The sequence below is a fragment of the Chiloscyllium punctatum genome, chromosome 36 (genome assembly GCF_047496795.1).
Source record: "Chiloscyllium punctatum isolate Juve2018m chromosome 36, sChiPun1.3, whole genome shotgun sequence".
Taxonomy (NCBI): Eukaryota; Metazoa; Chordata; class Chondrichthyes; order Orectolobiformes; family Hemiscylliidae; genus Chiloscyllium; species Chiloscyllium punctatum.
The window spans coordinates 74,356,521-74,372,630 of record NC_092774.1 but is presented as its reverse complement, the minus strand read 5'-3'; the positions used below and the strand labels follow the sequence as shown (position 1 = coordinate 74,372,630).

Genomic DNA, 16,110 nt, shown 5'->3' with positions numbered 1-16,110 from the left:
CAAGCACTGCGCATGTACACCGGTGTCAGCAAAATAGTGCGCATGCTCCTACCTGACAGCGGAAACAGTACGCGACGTTCTTTTGATGGACCAATAGAAAGCGCCAGAAGACCGGAAGGAGTGTGGTCTTCCTGCCATTGAGAACGCCCCTATTCTCTGAATGCGGACATTAGACCATGAATTTGTAAAGCTGTAGTTGCTGTTCTCTCTCTGAATGAAGATTGAGCTTCACCTCAGACTGCAACTTTCCTCTGTCCAACATCTGTGAGTACAACACACTCTTTTCTCACCCCCCTTTTCCATTTTATTTTTTCATTCTGGAGTTCAGTTTAGAAGGAGTTTGAACAGTTCGTCATCTTTATCAACACCTTTCACCCCGACCTCAAATTCACCTGGACCATCTCCCTTTCCAGGAAAAAAAATTTTAGATTAGATTACTTACAGTGTGGAAACAGGCCCTTCGGCCCAACAAGTCCACACCGCCCCGCCATACCCCTAAATCTACATCTACATCTACCCCTTACCTAACACTACGGGCAATTTAGCATGACCAATTCACCTGGCCGGCACATCGTTGGATTGTGGGAGGAAACCGGAGCACCCAGAGAAAACCCACGCAGACACGGGGAGAATGTGCAAACTCCACACAGTCGCCTGAGGCGGGAATTGAACCCGGGTCTCCGGCGCTGTGAGGCAGCAGTGCTAACCACTGTGCCACCGTGCCAGTTCTTGACTTGCAGCAAAGTTGGTTCAGGTCTGTGTCTTAATTGGCAAACACATGGCAAATGCAGTTACACAGTATGAAGTTATAGTCTTTCCTGTGAAATAAAAACAGAAAGGAGACGCATTGTTTAAATGGTGTTATATTGGGATGTGGAACAAATGAGAACTGCAGACGCTAGAGATCAGAGTCAAAATATGTGGCGCTGGAAAAGCACAACAGATCAGGCAGCATCCGTGGTGCAGGGCAGTCAATGTTTTGGGCAAAAACCATTCATCAGGAATGATGTGTGGACGTACAAAGGTGCTTCAGCTACCTTCTACTCAGGCTTTCTATCCCAGTCAATGCCAGTTGTCAGACAAGTGCAGCAAGCAATGAGCAAGGCAAGTGGTGTATTAGCAAGAGGAATTGAGTTCAGAAAAGTGGGGATGTCTTCCTGCAGTTAGGGGGTCATTGAATATATTGAAAGCTGAGCTTATCTGACTTTTGAATGTTAAAAGTAGTTATGGGGGAAGGCAAGGAAATGTTTTTTTAAATATTTTATTAGAAACTTTTTCAAATCTTTTATAAAACATCTTCGACAAAAAAGAACAATACCAAAATACAGAAAGAGAGAGGCAGTACAACAATGTCATATCATTGTTGTACTGATAATGAACTAACTACTATTCTACCAGAACAACTGTACCTACTTAGCTTAAACTAAACTACAATCAAATTTAAAAAATATTAAATTAAACTGAATTCAAATTAAATTACATCACATTATTTTATTCTATTTCACTTACTACACCTCCACTGAGGGTCTCGTCCCTGGAAGCTCCAGTTATTGTACCCATATTCTTTTCCCCCAGCCTCCCTTCCCAGGGCCCCACTCGTGCCCAAACTGATTCCCATGGCATACCACGGCCCTAATCAATATTGCTAATAAGTCTGCACCCATATCATTTAGAAAGGATTGCCACGTCTTGTAAAACTGCCCTGTTCTGTGGTGCACCATATTCATGTGGTAGTCTTGGGGGAAATGCTCCATCACTAGCTGACGCCACCCCGTAAGACTTGGGGTTTTTTCCAATGTCTATTTCATTAAAATGTTCTTCCTTGCATTGTGGGTAAGAATGTTACACAGTCTCTTCACATGTTTCCCCAGGAGAGGGCAAATTTGCTAACCCCAGAAGAAGAAATGCCAGATCCACTTTAACTTCAATCCCGAGAATGTCCTTCGGGTCCCTTACTATAGCACTCCAGTAAGTCTGGATCTTAAAACATGACCAATAGCAGTGTGTGAGAGTGCGTATAATAATTTTACATTTGGGACAACCTGGTGATATGCTTCTCTTGAACTTAGCTAGCCTCTCTGGCGCCATATGAGCCCTGTGTAAAATCTTCAATTTCATGGCCTGTGTTTTGTTACGTATTGAAATATTCCTTACATTTTCCCATATTTCTTTTCCATACTTCCAATGAAGTATCATCTGAGTTCCTGATTCCACGTCCTACAGGTTCCCTCCACGTCCCCGAAGGCACGTCCCTTTTGTAAATAATACAAAGTACTGACTAAAAGAACACCAGCACACTGGAGTACTTTTTCTCCACGTCTGACCTGTAAAGCTGAGCTGGACCATCGTCTTTTTCTGCATATAACCCTTATCTGAAAGTACCGGAATAGGAACAATCCATATTTCTGACTTAGCTGGCTAAATGACATCAAGACCTCCCCCTTGAATAAATCTCCCAGACAGGAGATTCCCTTATTCTCCAATGACCGAAAGCCGGAGTCCATTGCCCCAGGTTTAAATCCTTGGAATCGCACCAATGGGGTAAACAGTGAGGTCTTAAGCCAATTGCCCTCATCTTGCCTCATTATCCTCCAGGTTTTCACCGTATTTAAAATGATTGGACTCTTACACTGCTCGGTCATGGATTTCATCTTATCCATAAATAATTAGGGAACAACGCAACTGCGAGGCCTCAACATCAAGCCAAATTGACCCTGAATAACCCCAATGCCCCGCCACCCAGATATGGGAACAAAGTGCACATTTGATGTCTCTTCAAGTCCAGAAGGTTCACCCCACTCCCTCACCCTGCGAGAGCTGCAATTTGGTAAACTTAATTCGGGTGTGCCTGCGACACCAAATAAAAGAACCGAGCCAACCGTTGAGACTCCGTAATACTCATCTGGGTAGCAACAACGGGAGCATTCTCAAGGGGTACAACAGGCGAGGAAGAACATTCATTTTATTCAGGGCTATTCGGCCCAACCATGATAACGGTAATCCCTTCCACTGCTGCAAATCCTGCTTTATCCTCTGCAGTCATTGTACATAGTTAGCTTTATACAGCTGGTAGAAGGCAGGAGTAATAAAAATTCTCAAATACAAAAATCCTTTTGACAACCGTCTAAACAGGAACTGCATTCCATCCTTCAGATCAGACACCTCCACTAATCCCCCCACCGGCATGGCTCCCGATTTTGTAAAGTTGATCCTGTAGCCCGAAAAACAGCCAAATAAATTAATTGTTTGAATCAATCGAGAAAATGACTCCTGTATCGTCATAGGCCCATTCAACAGGGAAACCTGTTCCGCCTTTATACTGGGGAGGGGCAGATTCTCCAAATTCAAACAATCTTTGTTTGGCAAAGGAGACCCTTTTTTGCCACCTGTGTGTGCAATGAGTCGAGAGCAACCCTGAGAGCTGCAGCTTGACCAGTGAAGTCCTAATATAATATACTTCCTCAGCATCTATTGTTGCTCCTCCCTCTGCTTCCTTCTAGTTGTTTAATATGAAATAACTAGGCCTCATAAATATGCCTCAGTGGCCTCCCACAGTATTGCCGGATTACTGTCCTTACCAGAGTTGATATCCCAGAAGACCCTGAACTTTCTTCTGATGTACTCAACGAATTTGCCATTCCTTAACAGGAATGGGTCTGTGCACCAGTGCCGTGCATCCATTCCACAACCCTTGATTTTACCATCTAAATACACTGGCACGTGGTCTGAGACAGCTATATTCCCAATTTTACAAGCCAGTGTTCTATCCAAAATATCTGATGGCATAAAAACATGTCAACTCGCGTGTGGCACTTGTGTTGGTTGGAATACAAAGTGAAGTCTCTTCCATTCAGGTGGAGGTGACCCCACACATCCACTAACCCCAACTCCTCACACTGGGGCAGCACGGTGGCTCAGTGGCTAGTTCTGCTGCCTCACAGCACCAGGGACCTAGGTCCGATTCCGGCCTTGGACGACTGTGTGTGGAGTTTGCACATTCTTCCCATGTCTGCGTGGGTTTCCTGCGGGTGCTCTGGTTTCCTGACACAGTCCAATGATGTACAGGTAAGGTGAATTGGCCATGCTAAATTGCCCATGGTGTTAGGTGCATTAGTCAGAGGGAAATGGGTCTGGGTGGATTACTCTTCGGAGGGTCAGTGTGGACTTGTTTGGCCGAAGGGCCCATTTCCACACTGTAGGGAAACTAATCAAACTAATCATGTCCACCTACTGCTTAGATCGTGCAGTCATACATGCCAGGCCCCTTGTCACCCTGTCTACCTCAGGGTCTATGAGGAGATTAAAATCCCCTCCTATAATCGTGCTGTGCACCCCAAGACTCATTAATTTAGCAACTCCATCAGTTAGAAATGTAAGAGGGTACACGTTGGGGGGGGTGGGGAGGAGATACACATTCAGGACGCCATACTCTTCTCCATGTAGTTGAGCTTTAAGAATGACGAACTGTCCAAGTTCGTCCTTAATTTTCTCAACTACCTGGAAAGGAAGGTTCCTTCTTATCAGTGTAGCCACTCCTCTACTCTTAGAGCTAAAGGAGAAGAATACCCTATCATAACTCCCCCACAACCCCACCCCACCTTGCCCACAGCTAACATCCTGGATCCTTCCAACTGAGGCCGTGCCCTAACCGCAAGCAATTCACAGATGAAAAAAAACACATTATTTACATTCTGAGAGTTAAAAATGGATGCCCATTTCCGCCCACCGCCACACACACACACCCCTTCTCCATACATCTTAACCACAGATATAGCCACCCCCAAACCACAACCAAAAGGTCAGCAGTTCAAACAAAAGTCCTCACATAATGCACAACTGACCGATATACTAAATAATTCCGGTTTTACATCAAGGCAGTACGGAGAAGCCGATAACCACAAAAAAAATTGAGAGAGAGAAAAGAAAAGAAGGGGCAGAAAGAACTGTACCATTGTCTGTATCGATGGCCCCATCCCGACCTGAGTCCTTGAATTCAGAGAATTCACAAAGTCCTTAGCCTTTTCTGCTGAATCAAAATGATATACCGTCCCCCCATGAGCAAAATGCAACACGGCCAGGGACCTCAAGGAACATTGAATGTTCAGATCCCTTAATTTTCTCTTAACTTCATCAAAAGCCCTTTCTCTTCTTAATTCTGGCTCCAGAGAAGTCCTGAAAAGATATTATTCTTGAGCCTTTAATGCACAAAGCCTGTGGATCTCTTCCCAGTCTTCTTGCTGTTTCAGTCACTAACTGTTTTTCTTTATAATGCAGGAGTCACACAAGGACCGTGCGGGGGCGTGGGTCCTGACCTGCACATTGCAATCCAGTGGGCCCGCTCCAAACTCAACAGGCTCGACTCCAACTCCAGCCCCAAGAACTTCAGGAACCACTTCTCCAGGATTCCAATGAGGTCTTCGCCTTCCTCATGTTCCGGAAGACCCACGAGCTGTAAGCTTTTTCTCCTTTTGTTTTCCAGGTCGTCCACTTGCTCCTGAAGGACCCGAACCTGGTTTTCCAGCGTTTGGATCCTTCCTCCTGAGACCTCCACCATGGTCCTCTCCTCCGCTGCCTATTCTCTTCGGTCCAACATTTGAATTTCCTGCTCATGCTTTTCCAGCGTGGCAGATAGTGGTTCCACCGCTGCTTCAATCTTTTCTCAGAGTTTGCCAAACTCCGAGAGTAACTACTGCTGCCCCATTAAATCCAAAGGGACTGCCCTGGGAGTTTGAGCAATGGCTCCAGGCACCCCCGATGCAGTAGGGGAGTGCCCTGCCTGCTGCACTCCTTTTGGCCCCTTTCCTTCATTTGCTTTCATCCTGGTCTTAAAGCTGTCAAACCACAATTTTAGCAGCTCCAGATGTTCACTAAGCGTCCACATTGCCATAGGATATGGCACAGAGCCCAACACAGCAGACCTCTCAGACCACGGCCATCTTGGATCTCCAAGAAATTGGTTTTCACACCCCACCAGAGAACAGCTACAGGATCATACAGCACAGAAACAGACCCTTCAGTCCAACTAGTCCATGCTATGTTCTCAAATTAAACTGGTCCATTTGCCAGTGATTGGCCCATATCCCTCCGAACCCTTCCTATTAATGTACTTATCAAAATGTCTTTTAAACATTGTTACTGTACCTGCATCCACTACTTCCTCTGGACATTGATTCCACACACAAACCACTTTCTTAAAAAAAAGGTTCTCCTCATATCTTATTAAAATCTTTCTCCTCTCACCTTCAAAATTTGCTCCCTCATCTTGAAACCCCCACCCTAGGGAAAGGATACCTGCTGGTCACCTCATCTATACCCCTCAAGATCTTATAATCCTCTATAAAGTCACCTCTCAACCTCCGACACTCCAGTGAAAAACATCACAAACTATCCACCCAGATGTAAGTATATTCCTATCCAGTTATGATCTGTTCAGTGCTGGTGCAGGCTCGAAAAACCAAATGGTCTACCCCTGCTACCAATTCTGTCACACTGTGTGAGACCATAAGACATGAGAACAGAAATTACACCATTCAACGCATCGAGTCTGCTCCACCATTCAATCATGGCTGATAAATTTCTCAACCTCATTCCCCTGCTTTCTCCCCATTACCTTCGATTCCCTTGATACTCAAGAAGATATCTCTCTCAGTCTTAAATATACTCGGTGACCTGACCTCCTGTGGCAATGAATTTTATAGATTCAGCACTCTCTGGCTGAAGACATTTCTTCTTATCTCCACTCTGAAAAGTCTTCCCCTTACTCGAAGGCTGTGCCCTCAAGTTCTAGTCTCTCCTACCAATGGAGACATCTTGTCAATGTCCACTCTGTCCTGGCTGTTCAGTATTCTGTCTGTTTCAATTAGATCCCCCCCGCCCTGAGTGTGGGCCTCTTAATCAGCATGGACCAGATCCTTCAGGATGAGGTACAGAGGAATTAGTTTCAGCAAAGTGAGAGTCTGAGGGATGGAGATTTTCAGCTTTCTGGGAATGAGAGAGGAAAGAAAGTTTGACATAAATTAGAATTGATTAGGTAGGCTGATGGGCCAAGGAGTGGCAGATGGAGTTTAATTTAGATGAGTATGAGATTTATCGCTTTGGTAAGGCAAATCAGGGCAGGACTTATACACCCAATTCTAAGGTCCTGGGGAGTGAAGCAGAACAAAAAGACCTTGGAGAGCAGGTTCATAGTTCCTTGAAAGTGGAGTCGCAAGTGGATCAATAGACAAGAGATGCAGGAGTAGGCCATTCAGCCCTTCGAGCCTGCACCGCCATTCAATATGATCATGGCTGATCATTCCCAATCAGTATCCTGTTCCAGCCTTATCTCCATAACCCTTGACTCCACTATCTGTAAGAGCTCTATCCAATTCTTTCTTAAATGAATCCAGAGACTGGGCCTCCACTGCCCTCTGGGGCAGAGCATTCCACACAGCCACCACTCTCTGGGTGAAGTAGTTTCTCCTCATCTCTGTCCTAAATGGTCTACCCCATATTTTTAAGTTGTGTCCTCTGGTTCGGCACTCCCCCATCAGCGGAAATATGTTTCCTCCTGCCAGAGTGTCCAATCCTTTCATAATCCTATACGTTTCAATCAGATCACCTCTCAGTCTTCTAAACTCAAGGGTATACAAGCCCAGTCGCTTCAGTCTTTCCGTGTAAGGCAATCCTGCCATTCCAGGAATTGACCTCGTGAACCTACGCTGCACTCCCTCAATAGCCAGAATGTCTTTCCTCAAATTTGGAGACCAGAACTGTACACAGTACTCCAGGTGTGGTCTCACCAGGGCCTGTACAGCTGCAGAAGCAACTCTTTGCTTCTATACTCAATCCCTCTTGTTATGAAGGCCAGCATGCTATTAGCCTTCTTCATGACCTGCTGTACCTGCATGCTTGCCTTCATTGACTGGTGGACAAGAACACCCAGATCTCTCTGTACTGCCCCTTTACCTAATTTGATACCATTGAGGTAGTAATCTGCCTTCCTGTTCTTGCCACCAAAGTGGATAACCATACATTTATCCACATTAAACTGCATCTGCCATGCATCTGCCCACTCACCCAACTTGTCCAGGTCACCCTGTAATCTCCTAACATCCTCATCACATTTCACCCTACCACCCAGCTTTGTATCATCAGCAAATTTGCTAATGTTATTGCTGATACCATCTTCTATATCATTTACATATATTGTAAAAAGCTGCGGTCCCAGCATGGATCCCTGCAGTACCCCACTGGTCACTGCCTGCCATTCCGAAATGGAGCCGTTAATCACTACCCTTTGTTTCCTATTAGCCAACCAATTCTCTATCCAATCTAGTACTTTGCCCCCAATACCGTATCAGATAATGAAGGAGCTGTTTGGTATGCTTTCCTCCATTGGTCAGTACATTGAGTTAGACCATGTTTTGGAATACCACACATAATTCTGATCTCCCTGCTGCAGGAAAGATGTTTTGATACTTGAAAGAGTTCAGAAAGAATTTACAAGGCTGTTGCCAGAGTTGGAAGGTTTGAGCTCCAGGGAAAGGCTGAATAGACTGGGTCTATTTTCCCTGGAGTGTTGGAGGCTGAGGGGTGACGTTATAGAAGTTCATAAGGGGCATGGATATGATGCATAACCAAGATCTTTTCCCAAGGATATGTGAGTCCAAAAGTATAGGGCAGAGGTTTGAGATGAGCGGGGGAAGATTTAAAAATAATCTGAGGGGAAACTTCCTCACAAAGATGGTGATATCTCTGTGGAATGAGCTGCCAAAGGAAGTGATGGAGGCTAGTACAATTACAACATATTAAAAGGCATCTGGATGGGTTCATAAATAGGAAGGGTTTTGAGGGATATGGGCCAAATGCTGGCAAATGGGACTGGATTAATTTAGGATATCTGGTCGGCACCATTGATTGGGCCGAAGGGTCTGTTTCTGTGCTGTATGACTCTAATCGTCTTCAGTGAAAGTAGAAGTGTGGTTGTGAAGACTAGACTTCCAGAGTAGTTTTCAAAGATGTTTTGCCCTGACTGGGAGCAGAAGTTACAATGAAATATTTCATTTGTGAGACAGCAACTGAGTGAGGGAGCACATCTGGGATTCTGGTGGAAAGTGGGAATTCATTGCACTGTGGGGATGAAGTGCTTTCAGGTTTACTGGCAGTAAGGACAGTGTGCTGAGTGGAGAACCTAGTGAAGGGTTAGGTGGGTTTTTGTTTTAAACTGCTCATTTCATTCAGACTTCAACATTGTATTTCCAATGCTGTCCATTGGTGGGAGCGGTGAATCAGTAACTGGTATCGTTAGAAGCCTTACGATTTTCAGTACTGCAGGTATTGCATTGTTTCATCAGCATTGTAAAGGTTACAGGCAGCAGTGGGAGGTGTGGGCTGGATTCACGAGAAATGATTAAGCAGTTACAGAACACACATCCGAGAGGGCAGGGGGGGACTTGTCTTTCCATTTGCAGAAAGTCGGAGGTTCTGGGAGCTGTCATCTAGAGTGCACACCACCTTGGTAAATCATTGAAGCCCTACAGTGTGGAATCAGGCCATTCAGCCCATAAAGGCAATGCTGATCCCTCTGAAGAGCATGCCACATAGACCCAGCCCAACTATCCTGTCCTGTCGTTTCTGCTGGTGAATTAGACTAGGATGAGGGGACATGGCCTTAAGATGAGGGAGAGTAGATTTAGGACAGAGATGAGGAAGAACTGTTTTTCCTGGAATGTGGTGAATCTATGGAATTCTCTGCCCAAGGAAGCAGTAGCAGCAGCTTTAAGTATATTCAGGATACAGTTGGCTGGGTTATTGCATTGTTGGGAATTAAAGAGTAGTTGGGACAATGCAGATAGGAGGAGCTGAGATGATGACCTTAATGAATGGCAGAGCAGGCTGGATGGGCCAAATTGCCTACTCCTGCTTCCATTACTGTGAAACTATAACTGCATTTCCCATGGCTAACCCACCTAACCTGCACATCCCTGGGCACAATGGGCAATTTAGCATGGCCAATCCAAATCAAGGCCGGTGAGCAGTGTGGTGTTGTGGAAAATGAACGTTAGGGACAAGGAGGATAAATGTACCAACAATCAAAGCTGGATTCAAAAGATCACGAAAAATAAAAGTAAAAGCTGAATGTGTGCTGATTAGTTAGAATTGACAGTGGGGCAGTCTGTAATGTCTGCAAAAACAGCAAGTAAGTTAAAGCTTTATCAGTATTTCCTTTTACAGAGTTTGCATTTCAGAACCAGAATTGGCTACTCAAAAGCATCAAAAAGTCTAAAAATGCAATTAAATTCGATCCATACCAGCTAAGCACTAAGAGTTAATTTTCTACTGGATTCAACAGCCTCAGCACTAAAATGGTGTCTCTCTCTAGTGTCCTTTTTAACTCTCAGGGTTTTGTAACAGCAAAGATTTATTTTCTCTGTGACTGCCCTGCTTGCAAGGGGTATAAGAATCCATTATAATTGACAGCAACTGACCGTTAATTACAAAGTTTTTGATAGTACCGAGTTTCGTTTCAGGGTCAGAATCAAACACTGTCATTAATTTCACAATAGAACGGTAGTGAATGTTATCACTTGGTGTCCTGTTCATACAGATTCACCGATGTTAAGGCAAACGTTCTTAATTGTCTTAGAGCATCCTGTTATCACTTGGTCAGCCCAGGTGTCCCTATCTTTTACATTCTTTAAGATGCCCCCCTTTTCTGAGCCTTGTTGTCTGTCTATTTTCTAGTGTAATAAATGTGTTCTATAATTCAGCATTACATTTAGTCTAAATGTTTAAAGACCAGTTTTAAGGCTATAGACCTTCTCAGTGACAATGATGACTTTTGTAATCTCTTTTTACAGAGTATTTGATCTGAAAACTGAAGTTTAAAAATCAACAGATGAAGGGCTTCTGCCCAAAACGCCGACTCTCCTGCTCCTCAGATGCTGCCTGACCTGGTGTGCTTTTCCACACTTTTTGACTCTGACTCTCTAGTGTCTGCTGTCCTCAATTTCAAGTCAATGTTTGACAGTCATTCAGTCCATTGGGACTGTAACGAGTTTTGACTAAGATTCTTGGTCCCTGTTTCAGTACGTTTTCAGCATCAGTGGGACTGAATGAGAGACCCTACTGTTACAGCGTACTGAGTGTGGAACCTAAAACAGTTATCCAGCCTGTAAAGAGGAATTCACGGCAGGGAGGGACTGTACACGTGTTTGTGTGCCGCTGAAGCTTCAGCCATGGAGAAACCCGAGGAATCCCGCCCCGTGGAGAAACCTTGGAAGTGTGGCGACTGTGGGAAAGGCTTCCATGTCCCGTCTGTCCTGGAGGCTCATCAGCGCAGTCACACTGGGGTCAGGCCATTCTCCTGCCCAGAGTGCGGGAAGGGGTTCAGCAATTCCTCTGCCCTAATGAAGCACCAGCGGGTCCACACCGGGGAGAGGCCATTCGCCTGCCCAGAGTGTGGGAAGGGGTTCAGCAGTTCCTCCGCCTTGCTGACCCACCGGCGGGTCCACACAGGGGAGAAGCCTTTCAGTTGCCCTGAGTGTGGGAAGGCCTTCACCCAGGCCTTTTCCCTGCTGAGGCACCAGAGTGTCCAGACAGGGGAGAGGCCATTCTCCTGCCCAGAGTGTGGGAAGGGGTTCAGCGATTCCTCCGCCTTGCTGACCCACCGGCGGGTCCACACAGGGGAGAAGCCTTTCAGCTGCCCTGTGTGGGGGAAGGCCTTCACCCATGCCTCCAACCTGCTGACCCACCGGTGGGTCCATAGCAGGGACAGGCCATTCAGTTGCCCCGAGTGTGGGAAGGCCTTCAGCAATTTCTCCCACGTGCTGATCCACCGATGGGTCCACACCGGGGAGAGGCCATTCACTTGTCCTGACTGCGGAAAGGCCTTCAGCAATTCCTCTGACTTACTGAAGCACCAGCGGGTTCACACTGGGGAGAGGCCCTTCAGCTGCCCTGAGTGCGGGAAGGCCTTCACCCAGGCCTGCAACTTGCAGAGACACCAGCGCTCCCAACAATCGGATTCTGCCGGTGAGGCTGCTGTGGGTCACCCCCAGGACTGAACCTCCTGCCCAGTCTGACAGTGGGAGAGTTGGTGGGCTTGTTTTGTTTTCTGCTGGACTGCACCCACTCCCACGGTGGCTCAGTGGTGAGTAGCATTGCCTCACAGTGCCAGGGACCCGGCTTTGATTCCACTGTTGGGGCAACTATCTGTGTGGAGTTTGCACATTCTCCTTCTGTGCCTGCGTGGGTTTTCTCTGGGTGTTCAGGTTTCCTCCCACAGTCCAAAGGTGTGCAGGTAGGGTGGATTGGTGAAGTTAAATTGTCCCAGTGTTCAGGGATGTGTAGGTGTGGTGCATTAGTCAGGGGAAATGTCGAGTAATAGGGTAGGGAAATGGGTCTGGGTGGGTTACTCTTCAGAGGGTCAGTTTGAACTTGTTGGGCTGAAGGACCTGTGTCCACACTGTAGGGATTCTGTGATTCTATGAACTTTGCTCCATTGGGTGCTACTGCTCATTGAGCCCAGTACTGCACCTTCCCACTGAAACAATCTGCACAAACCTAAGCCTGTGAGACCATCAAAGCAGAAGTTAGGCCATTCAGCCGATCGAGTCTGCTCTGCCATTCGTTAGAGACAAAAACAAACTGCAAATGCTGGAATCCAAAGTAGACAAACAGGAGGCTGGGAGAACACAGCAAGCCAGGCAGCACCAGCAGTGAAGTCAGTGTTTCAGGTATTAATCCAAATCATTGACTTCTCGACCAGAAATGATTTCCCAGGATGTTGCTGAGAGTTTGGGCTACAGGGAGAGGTTGAATAGACTGGGGCTGTTTTCCCTGAAGTGTCAGGGGTTGAGGGGTGACCTTATATGGGTTTATAAAATCATGAGGAGTATGGATAGGGTAAATAACAAGGTCATTTCCCTGGAGGTTGGGCACTCCAGAACCAGAGGGTTTATGGTGAGAGGGGAAAGATTTAAATGGGACCTAAAGGGCAACCTTTTCATACAGAGGGTGACACATGGATGGAATGAGCTGCCAGAAGAAGTGGTGGAGGCTGGTACAATGACAGCCTTTAAATAGTATCTGGATGGGGACATGAATAGGAATGGTTGAGAGGGATATAGGCCAAGTGCTGGAAACTGACCCTTTGGTCCAACCCATTCATGCTGACCAGATATCCTAAATTAATCTAGTCCCATTTGCCAGCATCCCTCTAAACTCTTCCTGTTCATACACCCATCCAGGTGCCTTTTGATTAGATTCCCTACAGCGTGGAAACAGGCCCTTTGGCCCAACAAGTCCTCACTGACCCTCCGAAGAGTAACCCACACTAACACGACAGGCAACTTAGCATGGTCCTCAAGGGACAAGTTTTCACACAGAGGGTGGTGCATGTACAGAATGAGCTGCCAGGGGAAGTAGTGGAGGCTGGTACAATGACAACATTTAAAAAGCATCTGGATGGGTATATGAGCTAAATGCTGACAAATGGGAGTAGATTAAATGTTGGATGTCTGGTCAGTATGGAGGAGTTGTACCGAAGGGTCTGTTTCAGTGCTGTACATCTCTACGACTAGGCCTCTCGGGTTCACACACAAAGAATCTGTCAGTAACGTTGGGTTTCAGTGTTCGTTGAAGCAATGTGGTATCTTTTAGAGACTTCGAGTCAAAAGAGATGCACAGCAGGGAAACAGACCCTTCAGTCCAACTCGTCCATGCTGACTGCATATCCCAAATTAATCTCATCCCATTTGCCAGCACTAGTCCGTATCCCTCTAAACTCTTCCTATTCATGTTCCAATCCAGATGCCTTTTAAATGTTGAAATTGTACCAGCCTCCACCACTTCCTCTGGCAGCTCATTACATACATACACCACTCTCTCCGTGAAAAGGTCTCCCCTCAGGTCCCTTTTAAATCTTTTCCCCCTCATCCTAAACCTCTAGTTTTGGATTCCCCACCCTGGGGAAAAGATTTTGACTATTTACCCTATCTGTGCTCCTCATAATTTTATTAATATCTACCAGGTCACTCCTCAGCCTCTGATGTTCCAGGGAAAAATACCTGCAACTTATTCAATCTCTCCCTGTAACTCAAACCCTCCAACCTCAGAACCATCCATTTAAATCTTTTCTGAACCCTTTCAAGTTTCACGACATCCTTCCTGGAGACACAATTTGCAGGTGTTCAGTGTTATGGACCAGGCCAGATCCCCTCAAAACATTCTAGGAAGGTAGCCCAGACCCTAACTTTTTTTAGTTGTTTTAGGCAGAGGTATCTCAGGAGTGATGTAACTGGTCAAATCACTTGGCTTTCAGGAAAACAATTTATTTACACACCGCCGAATGAAACCTTTGTGACCACTCCATTGACCTGTGTTGCCACCTTCAGGGTACAATCGACTGAACACCCAGATCTCTAACTTCCCCCTCGCGAGAGCCAAGAGTCCTCAGTTCTATTGAGAGGGGGAAATTGGATGTCAGTCATCTCTGTATTAGAGAATGCATCATTTAAATAAAACTGAGAAGGGCATTCCTGACAGAAGATTCAGCAGAAGGCGGCACAGAATATTCCAAGAGACACGTAACCTGGCTGTAATCTGAGAGACTAAATTCCATTTTTTGTTACGAGAGGGAATCATATTTATTGGATCAGCATATCACGAGAATCTTGTTTTATTCTGGAACAGTCAGTAGTTAGAAGGGATTTATTCGGTTTGTTAATAGTTTAGTTTATCTGTTCACCGTTACTGTTGGATAAATAAATGGATTTTTGTTGAGTGTCAGGGATTTACTTTTGAACATTAGAGCAGGTTACACCACTTTTCACATTAATTTGACAGATTATAGGGCGATGCGCTTCTCTTTGGGTGTTTCGGTTTGAGATCTCTGGTGGGGTGGGAGTTGGTGTCAGCTTTCCCTTTCTAACAGTATTGATGCGATGTCATGCTGAATGCAGTGGAGTCAATATTAATCCCAGCCTCTTGCTCTGGTTGTGGGTGAATCGCCTTAATTTGGTCACTGACTCAGAAACAACACACAGAACCAACTGCTGAAACAATCATTCACACTTCATTGCACGTAGCAACCAAAACTAAAAACCCTCAAGTCAGCAAGTTCAGTCTCACGGCTGCCACCCTCCCCCCACCCGGCTATCACCTGATTGCTGGCAGAATTTAACCAAGTTTCCATCGACAGTGCCCATTTCTGGAAGGGTCAAGGGGTTTGACGCAATATTGTTCTTCCAATACTGCTGCTGCATCGTTCTGGAGGGAGAACGTAGAACAATACAGCACAGTTCAGACCCTTCAGCCCTCGATGTTGTACCAGCCTTTTATCCAACTTGAAGATGAGACTAGCCTGCACACCCCTCAATTTACTGCCATCCATGTGCTTGTTCAGCAGTCGCTTAAATGTCCTTAAATGTATCTGACTCTCATTCCAACCCTGGAAGTGCATTCCATGCACTCACCATTCAGAGTAAAAAACCTACCTCTGACATCTCCCCTAAACCTTCTTCAAATTACCTTAAAATTATGCCCTGTCATTTCTGACCTGGGGAAAAAGTCTCCAGCTATTCATTCTATCTATGCCCCTCAACATATAGTACACCTCTATAAAGTCACCTCTCATCCTTCTTCACTCCAATGAGAAAGGCCCTAGCTCCCCCAACCTAAGACATCCCCTCCATTCCAGGCAGCATCGAGGTAAATCTCCTCTGTACCCTCTCTCAGCTTACACAGCTTCCTGTTGTGGTTCTGTTCGCCGAGCTGGGAATTTGTGTTGCAGACATTTTGTCCCCTGTCTAGGTGACATACTCAGTGCTTGACAGCCTCCTGTGAAGCGCTTCTGTGATGTTTCCTCTGGCATTTTCCCTACACATCTTTCCTAAAATTAGGTGACTAAAAGTGAACACAATATTCCAAGTGTGATCTAACCAGAACTCCATACAGCTGCAGCATAACCTTGCAGCTCTTAAGCTCAAACTCCCTGCTAATGAAAGCCAACACACTGTACAGGTTCGTAACAACCTTTTCAACCTGGGTGGCAACTTTGAGCGATCTATGGACTTGGACTCCAAGATCCCTCTGTTCCACCACATGGTCAAGAATCCTGCCTTTAAC

The 16,110-nt window shown here is 45.8% G+C and overlaps 1 protein-coding gene across 1 annotated transcript; it reads left to right on the top strand.

Moving 5' to 3' along the window:
* The first annotated feature begins 154 nt into the window (after positions 1-154).
* LOC140460703 (uncharacterized) lies at positions 155-14,772 on the top strand. The gene is made up of 3 exons (XM_072555321.1): positions 155-264; positions 5,275-5,451; positions 10,842-14,772. The coding sequence occupies exon 3, from the start codon at positions 11,220-11,222 to the stop codon at positions 12,045-12,047; it is 828 nt and encodes a 275-aa protein (XP_072411422.1). The 5' UTR covers positions 155-264; positions 5,275-5,451; positions 10,842-11,219; the 3' UTR covers positions 12,048-14,772.
* Positions 14,773-16,110: the final 1,338 nt, after the last annotated feature.